Source organism: Motacilla alba, chromosome 28 (assembly GCF_015832195.1).
Source record: "Motacilla alba alba isolate MOTALB_02 chromosome 28, Motacilla_alba_V1.0_pri, whole genome shotgun sequence".
Lineage (NCBI taxonomy): Eukaryota > Metazoa > Chordata > Aves > Passeriformes > Motacillidae > Motacilla > Motacilla alba.
Window position 1 is genome coordinate 1494905 of NC_052043.1, and position 21673 is coordinate 1516577.

At 50.0% G+C, this 21673-nt stretch overlaps 2 protein-coding genes across 6 annotated transcripts; both read left to right on the forward strand.

Moving 5' to 3' along the window:
- Positions 1–3037: 3037 nt before the first annotated feature.
- TPM4 (tropomyosin 4) lies at positions 3038–12835 on the forward strand. 4 transcript variants are annotated; one of them, XM_038163633.1, is made up of 9 exons: positions 3038–3399; positions 5356–5481; positions 8984–9117; positions 9370–9487; positions 10429–10499; positions 10728–10803; positions 11089–11151; positions 11237–11306; positions 12494–12835. In XM_038163633.1, the coding sequence occupies exons 1-9, from the start codon at positions 3286–3288 to the stop codon at positions 12574–12576; spliced, it is 855 nt and encodes a 284-aa protein (XP_038019561.1). In that variant the 5' UTR covers positions 3038–3285; the 3' UTR covers positions 12577–12835. The 4 variants fall into 4 exon arrangements, with proteins under 4 accessions (XP_038019561.1, XP_038019560.1, XP_038019562.1 ...); XM_038163632.1 differs by lacking the exon at positions 12494–12835 and adding an exon at positions 11813–12027; XM_038163634.1 differs by lacking the exons at positions 3038–3399; positions 5356–5481; positions 12494–12835 and adding exons at positions 6259–6433; positions 11813–11906.
- Positions 12836–13063: 228 nt separating this feature from the next.
- On the forward strand, positions 13064–21579 carry RAB8A (RAB8A, member RAS oncogene family). 2 transcript variants are annotated; one of them, XR_005259819.1, is made up of 9 exons: positions 13064–13224; positions 13509–13569; positions 13801–13861; positions 14637–14714; positions 15088–15177; positions 16271–16336; positions 16660–16710; positions 17594–20971; positions 21212–21579. XR_005259819.1 is itself a non-coding variant. In XM_038163636.1 (8 exons), exons 1-8 carry the CDS (start codon positions 13101–13103, stop codon positions 17684–17686), a joined length of 624 nt encoding a protein of 207 aa, XP_038019564.1. In that variant the 5' UTR covers positions 13064–13100; the 3' UTR covers positions 17687–21579. The 2 variants fall into 2 exon arrangements, 1 of the variants encoding a protein (XP_038019564.1); XM_038163636.1 differs by having other exon boundaries at positions 17594–21579.
- Positions 21580–21673: the final 94 nt, after the last annotated feature.

Consider the following 21673-nt stretch of genomic DNA (forward strand, 5'->3'; position numbering starts at 1 on the left):
ATCCAAGCCTGCCTGAGCCTGTGGCAGGAAGGGGGCTGGTGAGCTGACTGGAAAACCACTTGTGCTTCTCTCAATCACAGAAATTATGAAGAGGCTGTGAGAGCAGCCACAGGAACAGTTCAAAATGCACACCTAAGGGTACAAGCAGCTGTTGTCCCTAGGAGCAGCACACACAGCCTCAGGTCAGCCTCCATTCCACAAGCTCCTACATGTGCTGGGTCAAACAGGGCTAACAGAGTCCTTCCCACTCCGTTGCCCTCCCTTGTGTCTCCAAACTACACCCCAAAACTTGCTCCAGTGAGTCAGAGAGCCTGTGGCACATCATGCAGGACCACGAGGTGAAAGAGCTCTGAAGGCAGGATGGCAGCAGCGGCATGACCGAGGGAAGGAAGCCCTGGAGAGCCATAAAACACAGCCAGCTGGATGGAGCAGACAGCAGCAGCGTGAGCTGGACCGGCGGGCTGCAGCCAGCTGAGGAAGGTTATTAAAGGTGTATCTTGTCCCCGGTAAATCTGGTGGGGGTCCCGCGCTCACCCCGCACTCCCCAGAGGGCTCCTGGGCGCTCACCCCGAACCCTGCAGAGCCTCCACCAGCAGCTCCCACGCACGAGGGCGAGGAGAAGGGCACATGAACTGTGATTAACGTGGTTTATGGGACTGCCATGTCATTTCTCAAGGTTTGGAAACACTGATAACACAGTGCTTCACCCCTTCGCCTTAAAGCCGCTCCAGACTGAGGTCCTATGTGATTTTACCTTCCACTGTTCAAATCACAGAATAGCTTAAAAGTCATTGGAATTGGACTGAAAAAAAAAAAATGCCCGGGGGCCACCTTGCCGCAGAGGTACCCGGAAAAAGCACATTTAATTTTGTGAGGTGTTCACAGGGATACAGGCGCATACCAAGCGCCAGCACTGCTTTCCAAGCAAACACTGAACCTAGAGCTGTTAAAAATTCCGATTCTTTAAAATATTAAAACAAAAACAAACAAACAAAGAAGAAGAAGAAGACAAAGCAGCAGCTCCCCGCCGCCGCTGGCGGTGCCCGGGCCGGGCGGGGCAGGCCCATCCCCACAGCCCGCCGGGAGCCGCAGTCCGGGCCGCCGCCATCTTGGCGCCGCCTCAGCACCGCCCCTGAGGGCTCCCGGCAGCCATCTTGGGGTGCGGGGCGGGCTGGGTTTTCGTAAAATTAATTCATTTTTATTTAAACAGCAACAAATCTTTGTCGTGTTTTAACCCCAGCTGGCTGCCAAGCAGCACGTAGCCACTCACTTGCTCGCCCACGAGCGGAATCGGAGAGAATCAGAAGGGTGAAAGCTGGAGAACTCCTGGGTTGAAGTAAAGTTTAATAGGGAAAACAAAGAACAGGGCCCCATCCCATGGAATGGTGACGTGGGAAGACAAATGCCATCACTCCAAAAGTCCTCCATTTGTTCCTCCTTCTCCCCATTTATATCCTGAGTGATGTCAGATGGTCTGGAATATCCTGGCTGTGTCCCCTCCCAGTCTCTCAGGCACCCCCAGGCCCCTCCTCAGCTTGGTCCTGAAAGTGACTCTGTGCAAGCTCAGCAATAACAAAAGCATCTCTATATTCTCAACCCTGTGCTCAGAACAAATCCAAAACACAGCCCTGTACCAGCCACTGGGAAGGAAGTTAACTCTGTCACAGCCACAAGCACTGTGCTGGTGTCGGCTTCGTGTCTGCTCTATCATCATATTTAGCTCAATAAAGGGCAGATTTTTCCTTAAAAGTCTCTCCCAAAGGCCCTTCAGTGCCGTGCCAGCTCAGCCCCAGAGGATGGGGAAGCTCTGGGTCTCGTGGCGGGTGTCCCTCGTGGCTGGGATGCTGGGCCGTGCGGGGAGCTCAGGCTGTGAGTGAGGGGCTGCAGGGAGCAGAGCTCGGCAGGATGGGCAGGGACGGGGCAGCGAGGGGCAGCGGGACCCGCACTGGGGAAAGAACTGCGGAATGGGAAGGGTGGATATCAGGAAAAGGCTCTTCCCCCAGGGTGGTCGGGCACTGGACATATTCCTCAGGGAACGGACTCAAGGCTGCCAGAGCTCCAGAAGTGTTTGGGCAACACTCTCGGGCACAGGATAGGATTGTTGGGCAGAGCCAGGAGTTGGGCTGGATGAGCCCTGTGGGATCCATCTCAGTATATTCCATGGCCCTGTGCAGGTGCCAGGGTAGCAAAGTCAGAAAGCGCTGCCAGGCTGCCCTGGAAGGTGCCGTACATCAGAATATCAGAACATCCGAGCAGTCAGGACAAGGCTGTGGGGGGCTGTGAGGCTCAGCAAGAGCTGGTGAAGGGATGGAATGGTTTTGGGGACCTGTTTAATAGAGCTGCAAAAGGCAGCAGAGCTCATTCTGGGGCTGCTGGATGCTCTGCTTGGTGTCCTCGGTCAGTGCAGATACTCCTGCTCACCCCAGAGCCTGCTCTTCCCTGACAGAGTGAAGGTGACTGCTTCATACAGCAGAAGGAATAATTTACGGTGTTCATCAGACTGCAACTTCAGGTGTTGTTCAGTTCCCCAAGTATTTAGTGAGGGAAATTTCAAGGACAGGCACTCAAAACTCACCGAGTTTGCCTTGAGCCTGAACTCAACATCTAAATTTGAGTTCTGTTCTGTGTTACACTATCACACATTATAGCTAGTTCCTTAACACCAGTGCTTATTTTTACAGCAAAAACCTCTGCTGTCTCATATTCCTGCATCTTTTTATAACTTAAATTTAGCCACCTCTTAAGCATAGATTTTTAAAAAATTATTTATTTCTTTTATGTCTGGATTTATTTTAGAGTAACGTAAAGAGATCCTTCCCTTCATCAGCCTCATGCCTTTATTCCAGGAAGGCAGGCCATCCCCAAGATCTGCTGGGTTGGTTAATTGCTCTGCACACACAAAGGGGAGCTAATCAGCTTTTCTTCAAGCATGTGTTCATATGTCAACACTTTTGCTTCTGTCAGAAGCTTAAAAATGGAAACAGTTTTCTCTTTAAGAAAACAGGACCCAAATAAGGAGATGGAGTGGTGAAGATTCCTCTAGTGAGTCTGTTCCAGCTCATTCCTTAGAAAGGCTGTGGATGGAGCACCGGAGAAGAGGCCAATAGATCTGGGTTTTGTCCAGAGGGCTCTGGGTTTAAAGCTCTCTAAAACCACTTGTAGCTCATTTGCCCTGTGACTTGCCGGGGTACAACTTCTTCCTCCGTCCAAGCTGTTAAAAGTCTAAAATTTTAATAATAAGATTCTTTTAGTTGCGTGACAGATCCAGCCTGTCCTTGAGCAAAAATGGAAGCTATCAAGAAAAAGATGCAGATGTTGAAGTTGGACAAGGAGAATGCCATTGACAGAGCAGAGCAGGCTGAGACGGATAAGAAGGCAGCTGAGGACAAATGCAAGCAGGTAAGTGGAAATAAAATCACCGGCTTTGTGTGTGCTGCGGAAATAAGTGTAACAAAATACTGTGTGGCAATGTTCTGATTCAGAAAGCAAAATAACTTGAAGTCAGTTTTCTGTTAATCTTCGTTTGAAGTTTTTTGCCTTTTTGCTACGCTTCTACAGCCAGGACTAGGCTGTAACTTCTCAGCCATCTCAGTCTTTCCAAAATTAACATCATCCACAGATTATTAACAGTACTTTGTCTAAGTTTTCTTGAATCTTACATAATTGTCCTAAATTTCTCATGCTTTGATTCCATGCAAAAGGCCTTTACATATTTAAAATCAAAGCTGTAAACCCTGACACCTGTAGGACTAGTGCTAATAGAGTCCGCTGTGTCTAAACATTAATTAAACCTCTCCTTGAAATGAATTAATAAAGTTCACTTCAAGTTTTTGGTGCAGAGAGTGCCCCTTAGAGGTACCAGCTGATACCCAACAGGAGATATGTTCTCTTACTTTTTGTGTCAAGAATAATGGAAAATATCTTAATTTGAAGGCTGTTCTTTTAACTGAATTCTAATGATAACATTTTCATATTATTTTGCTTTTCAATGTCTTTATTCTGGGTGTCAGTCTCCTATTTGAGCTTTAGTATTTCCAGAATGATCTTGAAATGTTAGCTGAGTGCATTCAAGCACTTCTTGTAGAAGTACCACATGAATTTCCCTTTTACCTTCCCTAAATTTGGCTGCTTCTACATCTTCCATGCTGCTCTAATACGTTATAAGCATTCATCTGGCCTAATATTTCTTCTTCTTTAGAAACAGAAATCTTTGATCTTGCTCCTCTTTTCTGAATTGTCTCAAAATGTTCCGCTTCTTTTTTAACGTGGGCACGGTACTCAAGTAGTTACTTTACTATTCCTACACAAAGCCAGCGTCTGCTTCACGCTGCTCAGCGTCCCTCTCTGTTAGAACACCCCAGCAAGGTCTGCAGTTCTCTCACACTGTCTGGTTATTCTCTGCAACATAACAACATTCCAGAACAGCACCCTGCCAGAGATGTCTTTAAAACCATCAGCGAAACTAAAACGAAGGAAGTACACCGAAACACCAACTGTTTTCATGGGGTAAATTTCTGGGAAGGTGGAGCTAAACGGATAAATCACTGTCTCAACAGACTGAGCCGTTTGGTGTTGCAAATGAAAGGATGAAGCAGATGGGCTCGCAGGCCCACCCTTATCAGCAGCAGGCCTCTGATAACGTGAATTCTTCAGGGAGCAGGAGACGGTTTGTCACTAAACAGCCTCCCAGCAGGTTATAAATAGCACCATTCTAGTGAACAATATGGATTTATATGGTCTGGAGGAGTCTGAGCCCCATGGCGCAGGGAAGCTTATCGTGTTGGGCCACAGTTAGGGAATAAGCCAGGCTGGAAGGGAAGGGACCTCCCCAGGTCAGCGAGCCTCACCCGGAGCAAGGCCAGCCCTGTTCCCTCCCACATCCAGAGCGCCTCATTTGGGCTGAAGGGTCCTGAAGCACACACAAAGATCATTAAGGAAGGACCACTATTTTTTTTTTCAGCTGTACAGGAATGGAATAGTTTCCTGAAAAATCACCAGGTAATAGTGTTACAACAAACACTAAAAGGACGTAATTTAAAAACATCTATAATTATGAAGCAAAACTGCTGCAGGTTGTCAAAAAAAAAGGGCTTATACCAAGTTCTGTATTAAACCAGATCCTGTGTGTGGTGGCAGGCAGTGTTGTTCAAGGGTGACAGGTTTAATGATCCTTCCCTGCCAATTGCTACCAGTCATTCTCAGACTACTGTCACTGGTAGAACTTTGACCTGGTCTTTTGTGGCTTTTTGTATGCTATAATGGGTTAAAACTAATAGTGAAGAGTAGTTTTATCATATTAAACTGTAACTGATACTTCGTCAGTACGCTCACTTGGGGGATTTTTTCTCTCGAAAGGTAGAGGATGAGCTGGTAGCTCTGCAGAAGAAGCTGAAAGGAACTGAAGATGAGCTGGATAAATACTCAGAGGCTCTGAAAGATGCCCAGGAAAAACTGGAGCAGGCTGAGAAGAAGGCCACTGATGTACGTACCCATGGCTCACGCTTGCCTGTAACTGTGCTCGTGTATTTTGTGTGCACTTCACTGGTTGTACGCCCTTTTGCCGGGGGATGGACAGGCGGGGTTACGGGGTTTCTAAAGGTGCAGGGTTTTAATCTCCTCTCCCCTCAGCTAAAGGGAGCGGGGCTGTCCCGCACCCAGAGCATGGCACCGCAGCTGCCCGGGGAGCCCGCACCGCCTGAGGGGACCCGGGGGGACCTGCTGGGAATTCTCTGGGAAAGGAGAAATCTCCTTTAACAGAACTAAACGAAACGGTGCCTTTTGAAGCAAAACGGGACGGCAGCGGCACTGTGCCGTGCCACAAGGATGCCCTTTGCCTTCATCCTCGCGCCGGGGCCAAAGGCCACTCCGGGCTCCCCGCCACACCCGCCTCGTCGTGGCAGCTGCGAAGCGCGGGCAGGGCCCGGCAGCAGCGCGAAAACCGCCCGTGTGGGGCCGGGAGCGCGGCTGCGGGGGCAGCATCCCCCGGGCCGGGCTGAGCCGAGCCGGGATGGGCCGGGCCGAACCGGGCCGAGCGGGGCAGGGCTGAGCTGAACTGAGACGAGCCGAGCTGAGCCGAGCCGAGCCAGGATGGGATGGGCTGGGCTGAGCCGAACCGGGCCGGGCCGGGCCGAGCCGAACGGAGCCGAACGGGGCGGCCCCGGGCGCGCCCATCCCGGCCGTGCCCGCGCCGCTCCTCAGGCGACGTCACCACCTCCACCTCCAGGCGCGTGACGTCACGGGCCATTGAAAGGCGCGCGCCGCCACGTGCAGCAGCCCCGCGCGCAGCCCGCCGCCCGCGCCCATGGCCGCGCCGAGCTCCCTGGAGGCCGTCAAGAGGAAGATCCAGTGCCTGCAGCAGCAGGCCGATGAGGCCGAGGACCGCGCGCAGGTGCTCCAGCGGGAGCTGGACCTGGAACGGGACCTGCGGGAGAAAGTGAGACCGCCCGGGCTGCCTGCTCGCCTCTCTCGGTCGCTCCTCTCCCGGGCTGCTCCTTCCTTCCTGTCTCTGGCTCTCTCTCGCTGGGGCGCGCCCGGCTCTTCCCCGCCGCGGGAGGACGGCGCGGCCGCCGGCTGCCTCCATCCCTCGGCTGCCTCCATCCCTCGGCTGTCCCCGCCGCTGCGCTCCGCTCCGCGCTCACCGCCCGCGGGAGCCGCCGCAGCGCCGCGCCCGCACCGGCCCGGGGCTCCCCGCGGGAAACGGGCGCGGCGGCGGCTCCCGGCCCGCCGCTTATCGCGCTTTGGGGCCCGTTCCTGCGGAAAAGGGCTCGAGCACCGATTGGCACCGGGGAGCGGTTCGGAGTTTAGTAGGAAATGGCTGTTTAATTAGGCAAAAGCGCTGCATGACACGGAGCGGGGAGTTCCCGCCTCTCGGCGCCGCACCGCTGGCCTCAGCACAGCTGGGAAATGTCCGAACTGCTGAAAAATAACTTTCCGTCCTGGCTTTCACAGAGAAATGCGAAATCTCCGCTAGCGTGCGGCTCTCCCGGGGTTGGACAGCTGGTTTCACTTAGATTTGTGTGCGATCAGCCTTCCCGGCATCTTCCTGCTATTTTATCACATGTCAGCGAGTTAGTTTTACCGTATAAGGACTGCGGGCTGCTGCTGGGAGAGGTGGAGCCAGGCTCACCCCAGATTCCCAGTGGCCCCGGCTCCATAACTCTGGAATCTTGCTGAATTAAAATGTGACTTAAAAGTGCCCTGTCTAGTGGAAGGAGTTGCTGCCACAGAACAGATGCCAGTTTTGTACGTGATCGATGCTTTGGGTATAAATCGGGAAGTTAAACACTGCGCTGGGTAAAAACAGATGAAATCTTGGATAATTTATGACTAGAGGAATCCTGGGTCAGCTTCCATTTGGATCAGCCACTGAACTCCTTTCCAAGATGGCTCAGAAGTGAATGGAAACCACTTCCTCCAGCTTAGGAGTGGTCAGAAACCAAATTTGCCAAGCTGCAGCAAAACGCCTTTGGTTTTTTTTCCGAAGTGTTTTAACATAAAGCATAAAACAGTCGCCCCTCCAGGGTTTATACCCTGCAAAAGTGTTTGAGGAAAGATAAAAAGTTAATCGTGTATATGGCAATCCTCCTCAGACTGGGGGACAATACAGTGCACAAGCCTGGCTGTTACTAAAGCAGGGCTCTATTTTCCTTCAAAAACAAGCAATTAAAGGAGCCAAATCTTAATAAACACCTATTTATGGACACCAGTTTGTCCATGTTGTGTGTATCGAGCATTTCTCCCAGCAATCTCCTCCATTTATGAACTAGTCTATTTTTTGTACACTGTGTTCCAGTTACTGTGCAGTTTGTTCAGTAATACACAGAGAAATGCATCCTGCCTAATTCCCTAAGAACCGCGGGAAGCAAAGTTCACTTCTTTTGAGAATATATCTTAATTTTGTCCCAAAACAGCCTGGCTCTGCCGTGCTGAGGCCACTGTGTGCCCAGCTGGCCCCGTAGATTCTCCAGCGTCTGCAGGCTGGGAGCCAGGATGGGTCTGGAACTGGCTGCAGCTTCACAGCGAGCTGTGACAGGGAGTCACTGAAACCAAGGGCAGGGAAACCAACGGTGAAGGGTTTGGAACTAAGCCATCGTGGAAACGGTTCATTTTTTAAAGTTTGGAGAGATGCAGCCCTGTGAAGTGCTCCAAAAATACCCCGATCCATTTCGATCCGTTTCGCAGTCCTGTAGAGCTCCTTTTTGTGTGGCAGGAATGATAAGTGCCATTAAAAAAAGAAAGGACAAGCACACACTCCATACCTTGACATTCCTGAGATGCCAGAGTTTAGGCAAACAAAAAAGCAGAGGCAGAAGGGCCCCTGGGCTGCCCTGCACGTCCCAGGGAGATGCTGTTCAGCTGCAGGGATGAAGGGCTGGGAGCCTTGGCCAGCAGCAGCCTGTGTGACCCCAGTTTGTCCAGGGGATGCTGTTCAGATGCAGGGATGAAGGGCTGGGAGCCTTGGCCAGCAGCAGCCTGTGTGACCCCAGTTTGTCCCAGGGAGATGCTGTGGGAGCTGCAGGGATGAAGGGCTGGGAGCAGTGGCCAGCAGCAGCCTGTGTGACCCCGGTTTGTCCCAGGGAGATGCTGTTCAGGGCTGGGAGCCTTGGCCAGCAGCAGTCTGTGTGACCCCAGTTTGTCCAGGGGATGCTGTTCAGATGCAGGGATGAAGGGCTGGGAGCCTTGGCCAGCAGCAGCCTGTGTGACCCCGGTTTGTCCCAGGGAGATGCTGTGGGAGCTGCAAGGATGAAGGGATGATGGGCTGGGAGCAATGGCCAGCAGCAGCCTGTGTGACCCTGGTTTGTCCCAGGGAGATGCTGTGGCAGCAGCAGGGATGATGGGATGGTGGGCTGGGAGCAGTGGCCAGCAGCAGTCTGTGTGACCCCGGTTTGTCCCAGGGGATGCTGTTCAGCTGCAGGGATGAAGTGCTGGGAGCAGTGGCCAGCAGCAGCCTGTGTGACCCTGCTTTGGCCATTGTCCCACGCAGGCTGAGGGTGAGGTGGCAGCTCTGAACAGACGCATCCAGCTCGTGGAAGAGGAGTTGGATCGTGCCCAGGAACGACTGGCCACAGCCCTGCAGAAACTGGAGGAGGCTGAGAAAGCAGCAGATGAGAGCGAGAGGTACGCTCCTTTTTATTTTCTGGTGTTAAAAAAATGAATATATGTGAATAAAATATTCCTGTGTAATTTTGTGTCTGCGTGTGCTACTGCAGGTCAGAGACTTGAAACTTTTTTACAGGCTTGATTGGGTAATTCCGTTAGCCTTGATGAACACAGTGGTCATAATGGGCCACGTTCAGGTTATAAATAACAAATTCCGCTTTGTGAAGTTGAGATGCAAGTGCCAAAATGCTTCTACTTTGACTTCTGCAGAGGAATGAAGGTTATTGAGAACAGAGCAATGAAAGATGAAGAGAAAATGGAAATTCAGGAAATGCAGTTGAAGGAGGCCAAGCACATTGCTGAAGAGGCCGACCGCAAGTATGAGGAGGTAAAAGGGAGAAGGAAATGGTGAAACAGGAGAGCCATGACAGGGGCACTGCTCTTCAGCTTAGTGCCTCTGTTCAGTTGGCATGGGGTGATGCTTCAGCCTGGGAACATTGCCAACCAGGAGGAATTTTAATAGTGACTTGCAGCATCTTAGCTACCTAAAAATACTGCAAAATCTCACTGACTGGGGAGGGCTGTTACATCTGTGGGGTGTTTTTCCGCTGTGCTCGTACTGGTGAGGCCACACCTCGAGTGCTGTGTCCAGTGCTGGCCCCTCAGTTTAGGAGGGACGTTGAGAGGCTTGAGCGTGTCCAGAGGAGAGCAACGAGGCTGGAGAGGGGCTTGGAACACAAGCCGTGTGAAGAACGGCTGAGGGAGCTGGGGGTGTTCAGCCTGGAGAAAAGGAGACTCAGAGGTGACCTTATCACTCTCTGCAGCCTCCTGAAGCGGGGCTGTGCTGAGCTGGGGTCGCTCTCTTTCTCCAGGCAATGACAGAACAAGAGGATGCAGTCTCCAGCTGCACCAAGGGAGATCCAGGCTGGAATTAAGGAGGAAGTTTTTCACAGAAAGAGTGGGCAAATACTGGAATCATCTGCCCAGGGAGGTGCTGGAGTCACCATCCCTGGATGTGTTTAAAAACAGCCTGGATGTGGCACTTGGTGCCGTGATCTCGTTGAGGTGTTAGAACATGGCTTGGACTCGATGGTCTTAAAGGTCTCTTCCAACCTAGAAATTCTGTGATTCTGTGTGCTTCAGCCCAATTTCCTTACTCCAGAGGAAGCAGGAACGGAGTATTCTGAGTGCTTTTTGAACTCTGTAAAGAAAGTGTCCCAGCCTGTGGCAGGGGATGGAAGTGTAGATGATTTTTGAGGTCCCTCCCAGCCAAGCCGTGCTGTGATTCTGTGAAGCTCACGCTGACAGCTGGCTGTTGTCTCTTTACAGGTTGCCCGTAAACTGGTTATTTTGGAGGGTGAACTGGAAAGAGCTGAGGAGCGTGCAGAGGTGTCTGAAGTGTGAGTAACTTTTCAGAATATAGGAAATACCAACACTACCTTTCATTAAAAACAATCTCCTGGTAGGCAAGCATGTAGTTTAGTATATGTAGAAAAGTTTGTTTGTACACTATATACCTGGTTTTCTTCTTTCAGACTTAATTATTTCCTCCCTCGTGTTTTTTAGACTGCTCCAGATCATAACAGGAACACTAGTAATTAATTCCTACTTCTATTTTCCCCTTCTAGTAAGTGCAGTGACCTCGAAGAGGAGTTAAAGAACGTCACAAACAACCTGAAATCTTTGGAAGCTCAATCTGAAAAGGTTGGTTCTTTCCCTAAGCTAAAGGATACGGGCAAAGCAAAAACTTGTCAATGGAATTGATAGAAAGAAACCAGAAATACAAAGCGAGTGAGAGGTTTTACCTGCCTGCCTGTGGACGCCGCTCCATCAGTCCTGCCCAAACAATCCTGGAGGTCTGCAGGGGAGCACGGAAATGGTGTTTGCAGCTGTCGTGAAAGGAAGAGTGCTTATAAATAGGTCACGGTTTCATAAACATTTCATATTGTTGCTGCTGCTTCCCTTAAAGAGTGTTTATTGTTTTCACAGTACTCGGAAAAAGAAGACAAATACGAAGAAGAAATCAAGATTCTCTCTGACAAGCTGAAAGAAGTAAGTTTGGCCGTCCCCAAGCTGGATGCATCTTTGGGCATAATCTTTCTAGGAGCATCCAGTGATGGTATTTCATCTTTTTTAGGCTGAAACTCGTGCAGAATTTGCAGAGAGAACTGTTGCCAAACTGGAAAAGTCTATTGACGACCTGGAAGGTATGGAATGAGTCGAGTTGCTTTAAAAGTGGTCAGTTTCAAATCAGATAGCAAGTTCTAGGAGTGGGTGGTGGATTTAATGGGAAGCAACAGCAGCATACTGGTAGAGGGGTGTGATCTGTCCACTGGGCACCGGCCCCGTGTGGTGGAAGTCCTCCTGGAAAAGGTTTTTTTCCATAAAGTTGGTAGCAATTACCTGATTTTGGCCAGCTTACAGATGGAGGGGCTCAAGGGCTCAAGATCCCCACCCTACTTAATCTGCTTACTGGAAAATAATTGCGAGATTACAAAAAGACAAAAAGTTCACTTAGGTGGGACTTCTGACCAGGCAGCTTTGTGGGTGTTTTGCTTTCCTTCTGATACTCAACTGTGCCTCTGTTTTCTTCTTTTGTTTTCCTGCCCAACTGCTTTGGCTGCTGTTGCCTCTTGCCTGTCTCCGCTCTCCTCCTGTGGCCTCTTCTCTTCCCTGCATTTCTTGCTGGCCTGTTCCTGCTGGTGCCTGACAGATGAGCTCTACGCTCAGAAGCTGAAGTACAAAGCCATCAGTGAGGAGCTGGACCATGCCCTCAACGACATGACCTCTCTGTGACCTGCCCCTGGGTGGGGGCTCCCTCTCACTGTGGTTTTTTTCTCTTTTCTTGCCTGTAATCCCTGTCACTCCCGTGCCACCTCCGCGTCTGTGGGAACTGAGCTCAATAAAACACGATACCTCCACCTTTCACCTTGCAGGGTTAACTTCTCTGTAGATCCACTCAAATACACTTTGAGGACACCAAAAACACATTCAGCTCCTCATGCGGGGCTGGACAAGACACGGTCAGGATGGGGCAGGAGCTGCTTTTGGCAAACAATTGGATTTTGGTGTTCCCTTTAGCCAGGGAAAAGCTTTGAGAGCACTCAGGGTCTACTCGTGCTCCTCCAGCCTGTGTAAAAACCTCCCAGTCCAAGGAAAACCCAGCAGGATGTGGGCTATCAATGACACATTAAAACACAGGCCTTTCACAGTCCATGAGACGTGTCCAAAAACCTCCCTTAAGGACAGCAGTTACAAAAAATTGGCGCTGTTTTGATGATACAGATGTAAAGGTGTTATAAATACAAAGGTAAGCTACCCCAGGTTTTATTTAAAGCGAAAAGGCTGTAAAATAATGTGATTTAAATCTTGTGGTTTTCTTCTTTCCCACCAGAAAAACTTGCTCAAGCCAAAGAGGAGAACCTGGGCTTGCACCAGACACTGGACCAGACGCTAAACGAACTGAACTGTATATGAGGGGCGCAGAGCTGCCAGCAGCCGCGGGAGCCGCCTGCCCCGCCTCGCTCCTCTCTCTTTCTCTCTCTGTATCCTGGAAAAGCCGATTAACTTATGACCGGCACAGCCACACCGTGGGCTCCGGGCCGTGCCGGGCCATGCCGTGCCGTGTCGGCTCTCGCGGTTCCTTAGTCCTTTCCTGTAAACCCCGGTAGAAGCTGCCCCCGAGCGGCGGCGCCTGCTCCGCTGCCGTTTCTCATTAAACCATTTCTCACGGTTCCGAGGCCTCCTGCGGGTTTTTGTACCGCTCGGGGGCGTGACGTCACGGCGCGGGCAGGTACGGGAGTGACGTCACTATGTCACCGCCCGGCCTCACCGCTCCGTAACGGGAAATGACGTAGCACCGGCGGTGGGGCCGACGGCCAATCGCGGCGCCGCTTGCATCGCGTCAGAGCCGCCCGCCAATGGCGTGCCGGCTCCGAGCGCTCTCCGCCGGGCTGGGCCAATGGGCGTGCGCGTGGTGGGCGGGGCCGGCGCCCACCAACATGGCGAAGACCTACGACTACCTGTTCAAGCTGCTGCTGATCGGCGACTCGGGCGTGGGCAAGACCTGCGCGCTGTTCCGCTTCTCCGAGGACGCCTTCAACGCCACCTTCATCTCCACCATCGGTGAGCGCGCCCGCGCTGCGCTCCGCGGGCCGCTCGGGCTTCGGCCGCGGCACCGGCGGGGCGCGTTCGCCGCCGTGCCGGGCTCGCCGTGCCGGGCTGGCCCCGCTGCCGTGCCGGGCTGGCTCCGCCGCCGTGCCGGGCTCTCCGCACGGGGCCGTGAGGGGCGGTTCCGTGCGGCCCCGCAGCGGCGGGGAAGGAGCGCTGAGCAGCGGAATTGAGGGCAAAGCCCCTGGATTTGGCCTTTCGGCGGCAGCTGTGAGTAAAGGAATTGGTTCTCCTTTCAGGAATCGACTTTAAAATCAGAACGATAGAGCTCGATGGCAAGAGAATCAAGCTGCAGATCTGGTAAGGCTCCTCAGAGCAGGGGGCGTCTGCTCACTGGGGCTCCGTGCTGCGCGTGGGGATGCGGTCGGTTCTCATCCGGTTGTGCTGCTCAGTGCTTTATGGTATTTTAGAACCCAGAAGGCAGTTCTGGTGCTCTGGAGGCTGGTTCAGGTTTGTTTAAGGCTTGCGGTGGCGGTAGCGGGAGCCGAGGTGGAGGTGGCCGGCGTGAGCCCCGTGTTGTGTGTGTTGCAGGGACACGGCCGGGCAGGAGCGGTTCCGGACCATCACCACCGCCTACTACCGGGGAGCCATGGTAGGGGCACAGCCGGGATCCTGCGGCAGGGGCCGGGATAAACCCAGCTGGCTGTGGCGTGGAGCCCTCGCAGCATGCTGCTCTGCCAGGCTGCACGCTCACAGCTCTGCTCCTGCTCCAGGTGGGGCTGGAGCTGCGCTCGGTGTTGGATAACACCCTTTTCTTGACTTAGAGTTGGGGTAACTGGGAGGCGTTTTAAAAGCTTCTGTTCCATTTTCAGTCTCAGAAGGGTGAGACAATGCAGATGTTATAATGCGCGCCATCACAATCAGAAGCCAGCTATTTCCTAATTGCAACACACTATAAGTGTTTCTTGGCTTATCAGTTTTTTACCATGCCATGTAAAACCAATCATCTAAAACTGCCCTCATAGGTCCCCCTACAACATACCTTTCATGTTTCTGTTTCTCCAAACTATCTAGTCTTACTTACAAGAACACCTTTTGAAACTTTTTTCCTAGCTCCTTTCCTCTCTCAGCAATATCTGTTCTACAGTATTTTTAAGTCAGCATTTCTTGTCTCAGAGTTTACCTGTGGATGCACACTGTGCCTTCTGTCAGGCCCTGAGAGCTCCCTACAGATCCATTTCCCACACGGGGACAATCTGGGACTTTGCAAAGGCAGCTTGCCCGTGTTTCACTCTGAGTACACGTCCTGCACACCTTATCTCGCTGCCGTTAGCTGGGAGCCACTTGTTAAAAACAGCCACTGGTGAGTTGCTCCTCTCAGCTTTGGATAAACCTGTAGCTAATAAACAGTCTTTCTTTACCTTTAGGGCATCATGCTGGTGTACGACATCACCAACGAAAAGTCTTTTGAAAATATTCGGAACTGGGTGAGGAATATTGAAGAGGTAATTTCCCTTTTTACTCGCTGCTGACTGTTAAAGGTGTCAGTTCTTCCTCTGGTAATTAAAGCTGAAGTGCTTCAGGAGCGTTATATTTTGCTGCGGGGTACTTGGAAGATAAGTGGGGTGGAAGGCAGTAATAGCTTCTGGGGTGCCTTGGCTGCTGGTGATTTGTTGTGAGGGCTCTAGCCCCTGTACTTCTGGCAATTTCCTGCCACAACAATTGATCCAAGAACTGCCACGGTGCAGGGAAAAAGGGTTGGGGGAGCCTGGAGCTCTGTGGAAGACTCTCAGGACTGGCATCTCTGTGTTGGGTACTCGGTGGGTGCCTCACCTGTATCTGCAAAAGCCAAGCCCAAGTTTCTGCTCTTTGTCTCAGCATGCCTCTCCAGATGTTGAAAAAATGATCCTGGGGAACAAATGCGATGCAAATGACAAAAGACAAGTCTCTAGAGAGCAGGGGGAGAAGGTAAGTGCCGTGGCCTCCGTGTGTTTTGATGCAGGCTTTTCAGAGCCTAAAGCCTGCCCTGGTACCCAGGGGTGTTCCTGAGGGAAGGACTGAACACTCCCCAGGCTGGCACGGCAGTGCTTTCACCCTCTGGCATCAGCAGCAGAACCTGTGTTAAGGATTCTTGTCAGTTACCCAACAGATGTGAGGCAAGGAGTGGGACTTCTCTAAAAAAGTGCTAGATTTGGACACGGAGAAAATGTGTGTTTAGGCTGAAAGCCACTGAGACACGGTGGATGGGGCTGTCTCCTCTGATCTCAGATGTTACTGAGTCCAGGCAGAGTTTTTTTCTGTGCTGTGGTTGTTATGAGACTGACAAGGTATCTATGCAAGAAACAAATAAAAAAGAGCAAGTTCAAAAGTGTGCAGAGTGTAAAAGAGCAGAGCAAAGCCAGTGAGAACTGATGCCGATTGCAATGGGATTTAGTTCCTAATTTTTGCAAATTGTTCTGCATGAGTGAATGCCCAGCTCCACTGCCTGGTGCCAGCAGGGACAGATGCTGTGCCCAGCTCTGTCTTTGGAGCCCAGCTCCACTGCCCGGTGCCAGCAGGGACAGATTCTGTGCCCAGGGCTGTGTTTGGAGCCCAGCTCCACTGCCCGGTGCCAGCAGGGACAGATGCTGTGCCCAGCTCTGTCTTTGGAGCCCAGCTCCACTGCCTGCTGGCAGCAGGGACAGATGCTGTGCCCAGAGCTGTGTTTGGAGCCCAGCTCCACTGCCTGCTGGCAGCAGGGACAGATGCTGTGCCCGGGGCTGTGTTTGTTTGGAGCCCAGCTCCACTGCCTGGTGCCAGCAGGGACAGATGCTGTGCCCGGGGCTGTGTTTGTAGCCCAGCTCCACTGCCTGCTGGCAGCAGGGACAGATGCTGTGCCCAGCGCTGTGTTTGGGGCCCAGCTCCACTGCCTGGTGCCAGCAGGGACAGATGCTGTGCCCGGGGCTGTGTTTGGAGCCCAGCTCCACTGCCTGGTGGCAGCAGGGACAGAGGCTGTGCCCAGGGCTGTGTTTGGAGCTGTTCCTACAATTGTTCAACTAACGTGCAGTCTGCTTTTGTTCAGCTTGCTGCAAGTTTCGGGATTAAATTCATGGAGACCAGTGCAAAGGCAAATATAAACATAGAGAATGTAAGTACTGATGCCTTTCTCTTGTGTTTATTGTCCTCTTTGTGCAAACCAGCAGTGTGGGCAGCTGCCCGTGCTGGAGGGATGCAGGACCCTGTTGTTTAGCACTTCCTGCAGCACAGACCCTGGCTGGGCTGGCACTGTGGCCTTGGGGCTCAGAAAGAAGCTTGTGGAGCTAGAGAAGGAGCATTAAAACCTGGAGCAGAGGGAAAAATACTGAAAGACTAACGTTGTTGTATAGCTGTTGGGAAGGCAGCTTATGGCTATACAAAACGGTTAGAAAACATTTTATACCCTGTAACACTGAACTGTTTGACTTGTCACAGGCATTTTTCACTCTTGCAAGAGATATCAAAGCAAAAATGGACAAGAAGTTGGTGAGTAACTTTGATTTTACCCATGATGGATTTAAATAGGAAAAAAAAAAAAGCAAAGCAAAAGCCACATTGCAAGAGGTGTTTTACAGTGTATAAAAAATTGTCATAGTCTCTTTTATGAAGGATCCCTGAAAGTTCTAGAAATGTATTTTTAGTTTGTGAAGCTGTGCTCTGATGTTGGCTGTCTGTGCATTTCAGGAATTGGCTGCAATGGTTGAGGTTTTCTAAATGAAATTATCTGTTGTTTGTTTTATCAAAAGTCAGTTGGGGGTAGAGCAGTTTCTCACTCTTGCAGTCTGAAAATCATATAAATTAGAGGAGGCAGACATACTTCAGGATGGAAACTTCAAACTGTTTAAGAATAGGTAAAGAATTCATGGTTTTGGATCATCTTTGCACAAATATCCTGAGCAACAATTGGGTTGTCTTTTTACCACCAATAAATGCACAGTGATGTTGGCTTGTTCCTTAAGGAGTATGAAATGAAACTAATGAAGGCTCTTTCTGCTCTTGCTGATATTTCTACCTTCGTGTGACACAAACTGATGCAGTGGGATATATTTTGGGTCCTGCTGATGATTCCTAAGCCTTCCAACAGGAGCCAGACATGCCCTGTAATTTATTGGTTTTTAGTCTCAGCTGTCTTTGAGTCGATGGCAGCTGAGGCACAGGCACAGTGTGAGCTGGCTGAAGCCAAAAGCTGCAGATGCAGTTCAGTGTTTTGTCGTGGCTGGTGTAAGACTCTGAAAAATGAGTGAGGCCTCTTACTGACTGTGGAAAGGTTCTTGTGTATGTCAGGCTCGGTTAAGAGTGACCAGATGAAGTATGGATGGAAGAATCTGTTAAGTATGAGTAAGTAACTGGATATTCTTTCCATCTTCAGGAAGGCAATAGCCCTCAAGGCAGCAACCAGGGAGTCAAAATCACACAAGACCAGCAAAAGAAAAGCAGCTTTTTCCGATGTGTTCTTCTGTGAGGGACACGGCCTTAATCTGAGCTGGACTGTGCCTGTGCTAAGTGAGGTTTCCTCTTTCTGTGGACTTAGTGCTCCCAACATACCTTGTCACTCTGTGACCATCTGAATAAGAAATGGCTTATTTTGGTAATTGTCTGACTCTTCAATTTTGGAGATGAAACAGGTTTATTTTTGTCAGATTGCCACTGGGCATGTGTATTGTCTAGCAGAGGAAGAACAGATCACATGTGACCTGGGATGCAGCACCATGGCTTCAGTCTTCATTTGTATCTGTCACGTATCCAGTTTAGAAAGATGAAGTTGTGATCAAAATAAGAAACCTAAACGCCACTGTTCATGAAGTACAGGTGTGCATACGTGGTACGTGTGCATATCCAGAGTGTAGCTGCACACTGAATAGTGGCATGAGACATCCCAGAAATCACTGAGGTGAGCAGTGCAGGCTGATGCCTTCCCAGCAGGTACGAGGGAGCTTTCTGCAGCTCCACCTCTTTACTACTGCAGAGAAACTCCTTTATCTGCCTGTCTCTTACTCTAGACAATCCACAAGTACAATTGATGTTTTAAAAAAATTCTCCTCAGAGGAATCTCTATTTTTTTAAAAAAAAGAATGTGTGCTGTACATAGAATGGGTCCTTACCATTGGTAATTCATCCATGTTAGACTTGACTGTGCTTAATTAAGTACTCCGGACATTCAGACATGTTTAACAGGAGCTGATGGCTACACTGAGTCCTGTACAGATGATCTGTCATTTGTTCTTGGAGAACCAGGGTCAGGCAGGGACACTTACACAAAATCTGTCACCTTACAATGGGTGGCTTTACCACTCTCCAGCTGGGAATGACTCCAGACCTATCGTGACAGAGTAGGTAGTTTTAAATCACGACAAAGAAACGCAGTGCACTGCTCTCAGCCGTGCGCTCCCAAGCACACTTGCTCACACATGCAGATCAGTGTTGCACGTCAGAACTCTTTGTGAGTAGAGTCTCTCTGGGCTGGGACTGGCCTTGCTGCTGGGTGTGTGTCACTGCAGCCATCAGCCTGTGCCCGTGCACCTCAGCCCTCCCAGAGCAGGCAAACGCAGTGCACTGCTCTCAGCCGTGCGCTCCCAAGCACACTTGCTCACACATGCAGATCAATGTTGCATGTCAGAACTCTTTGTGAGTAGAGACTCTCTGGGCTGGGACTGGCCTTGCTGCTGGGCGTGGGTCACTGCAGCCATCAGCCTGTGCCCGTGCACCTCAGCCCTCCCAGAGCAGCTGATTGCCACAAACCCAGCCCAGCGCGCTCCCGTGTGGGGAAGGCCAGAGCCAAGCACAGCTCCTCAGCGGGTGCTGCTCACAGGGCAGGGGCTGCAGGCCTGCCTCTGGATTCGACTGACAGAAGGAGCCAGGAGGAGCCTCAGCCTCTGAGGCTGCTGCCCAGGGATTGCAGGGATGCTGCACCCGGCCCAGTGAACGCACCAGCTGTGTCTGCAGCTCGCTGGAACTGAAACGTGCTTTGTTTACATTGACCACTGCACTTAAGGGTAAAATCAAAGTTGATTCTGAAGTTGTGGAATTTACTCGCCAGTTTTGTTTTCTTCAAGTTTGTGGTATTGAACTCTGGGCCTCAGAGTAGAGCTAATAAGTGTTGCTGTGGTTAAATATCTTGTTAGATTCACAATTAAACTGTATAACTCTGCAGCATGCACTTGGGCCCAACAGGAACACTGCCTGTTCCAACATGGGAAAAGATTTCACTCTGTAAGTTGCTGGTTTATAGAAATGCATTTTAGATGCATTTAGATAATCTGTGATTAAAGCTTTCCTCTAACCAAAACCTTACGATGGTTTGGTTCTTTGTTTACTCGTGGCTTTTTAGCATGAGGACTTGATGAACATGCCCTGTAGTGGGTTTACACGTAGATGTAACTGTAGGATAAAACCATGCTAAGTTACTGAGGAGGCTTCTAGACAGAGTGTAGTTAACACAGACCTGTAGACTGGACAAGCAGCACCTCTGTCTTGAGCTAAGGATGTTTTTAAAGAGTTTGTGTGTGCTTCAAGAAATGATTGAGGCACAACTGGGGCAGTGATAAGACAGGCTGAATTTCCTACATAACTCTGTAACAATTTGCTTCTGGCTTAGTAATAACTGTGCATTGTCTTGCATCTGTATTGTGCTTTATACAGCCAGATGCTGAGCCAGATTTATTTTTCAGAGTGACTGGAAAAATTGGCGTTTATCTGACTTGATACCATGGGTCTGCCATGATGCTGGTTCTTGCCTGTGGACTGTATCAATAACTCATCCCGAGATGGGAAAGCAAATATTCATTTACAAGTGGGTAAAACGTGAAGGATGCTATTGTGATTTTTCACACATTTTCGAAATCTGAAGTTACTCTTGCATTCAGAATTCTTTGTATGTGAATACCTTCTGTTTAAACTTAGGCTGGTCGTTGCATGTGTTTATGTACCTAATTATAACATTATTTCCTTTGAAGTGGTTGGGTTTACGAACAACAACGTTATTGCTTGATCTCAGGAAGTCTCATGCAGTTACTGTGACTACAGTCATCACTGTACTTCAGGGCGTGAAGGCTCTACACAGACATAAATCTGTGCAAGCAACGTGAAACCCAAAATGCAAGTGTAGGAGAGGAAAAGGTTAAAGACACTGCACTGCACAATGTGTCACTAAACACAGGCATCAAATCTAGGAGAAGTACAGAATGTTTCCATCACATCATTCAGTTACTGTGTTTATGAAGTATGAATGTAATGGGAAATGCAATTGTCAGAGAGGTACTCTGTAAATACATACTTAATCTACTTGTGTCTAAGCTTTCTTCAACTAAGGAGGAAAAAATCAGAAATGGGGGTACAAAACCTGTAAAACTGAGGAATGGAAGTAGGTCTGCAAAACTAACTGTACTTACTGCACATTCTCAGTGTCTAAATGCCACTAAAATGTCAAGTAATTGATTAACATTTGTTTTGTAGAGAAACAAACCCATTTTTGAGCGTGCCCTCAAATTCCCTTATTTCAGTGAGTATCATGGAATTCTGTGGTTGACCTTATTTTTGAGGCTGGTTACAGTACAGTGCACAGTTGTCACTCCTTGGGGTGGAAACCTGTCAGTCTGTCAATAACTGGTGGAGCTGCTGTTCTAGCACTTATTTAACACCCGTGTTATCTTTGTCCTGTGCTGACAGGCACAGCTCATGTTCCTTGACATCAGAACCTTATGCCAGCCTCAGACTTCCAGCCTCAGATTTATAAATCCTATGGATTATTGTAAGTCTCTTTACTGCTGCTGAAAATCATTTGGGCTGTCCTTTCCTGTGAGATGCTGATCATCTCCTGATGGTTTCTAAGGGGCTGTTGTGGTGGTGTGTTTGGCTGATGATCGTGCTCAAAACTGCCGTGATTTCCTGTTCTCTTGGACTTGCCAGGGGAGTGCACAAACAGCTGTGTGAGGATGGGCTCCTTTGCGCTTGGAGAAGAATGATGAGTAACTCGTGTCTTCATTCCTAGCTTACCTGAAGATCTGTTCGAAGGAATGGGAATGGTAACTGCAGTCTGAGTGTTCCAGGCTGCCTTGTTCCCTGCCCCATCCTTCCCTGCTCCTCGGAGTCGCTGTGGTCAGTAAAGGTAACTGGCTGGTGAACTGGTCTCTCCAGCCTTTCTGCAGGAATCACCTGCTCTGCATCGAGTGCGAGTTGGGACTTAAGACTTTGTTCTGAAGGGAATTTAACGCATCCCGAAATTTGTAAAAATAACTGTAAATGGTATTTTTCAAATGATCACTTTTGGCTGCCACCCTTCCCACATTACGACTGCTTTCTTAAACACTTCTCATTGATTTTCATGTTTGTATTAAAACAAAACTGTTGTTTATTACAGTCTGTTTGTTTTTACTCTCTTGTACGGGACCCTAAGCACTGCATAAATAAACTTCTTACGAAAAGAGAATTTTACAAACTTAACTTTTCAGTC

Coding starts and splice junctions, on each gene's coding strand:
- TPM4 (XM_038163633.1), top strand. CDS start 3,286: ATGGAAGCTATCAAGAAAAAGATGCAGATGTTGAAGTTGGACAAGGAG. Junction 5,482..8,983: donor CTGAGAAGAAGGCCACTGAT/GTACGTACCCAT, acceptor TGTCCCACGCAG/GCTGAGGGTGAGGTGGCAGC. Junction 9,488..10,428: donor CCGACCGCAAGTATGAGGAG/GTAAAAGGGAGA, acceptor GTCTCTTTACAG/GTTGCCCGTAAACTGGTTAT.
- RAB8A (XM_038163636.1), top strand. CDS start 13,101: ATGGCGAAGACCTACGACTACCTGTTCAAGCTGCTGCTGATCGGCGAC. Junction 15,178..16,270: donor CTAGAGAGCAGGGGGAGAAG/GTAAGTGCCGTG, acceptor GCTTTTGTTCAG/CTTGCTGCAAGTTTCGGGAT. Junction 16,337..16,659: donor CAAATATAAACATAGAGAAT/GTAAGTACTGAT, acceptor GACTTGTCACAG/GCATTTTTCACTCTTGCAAG.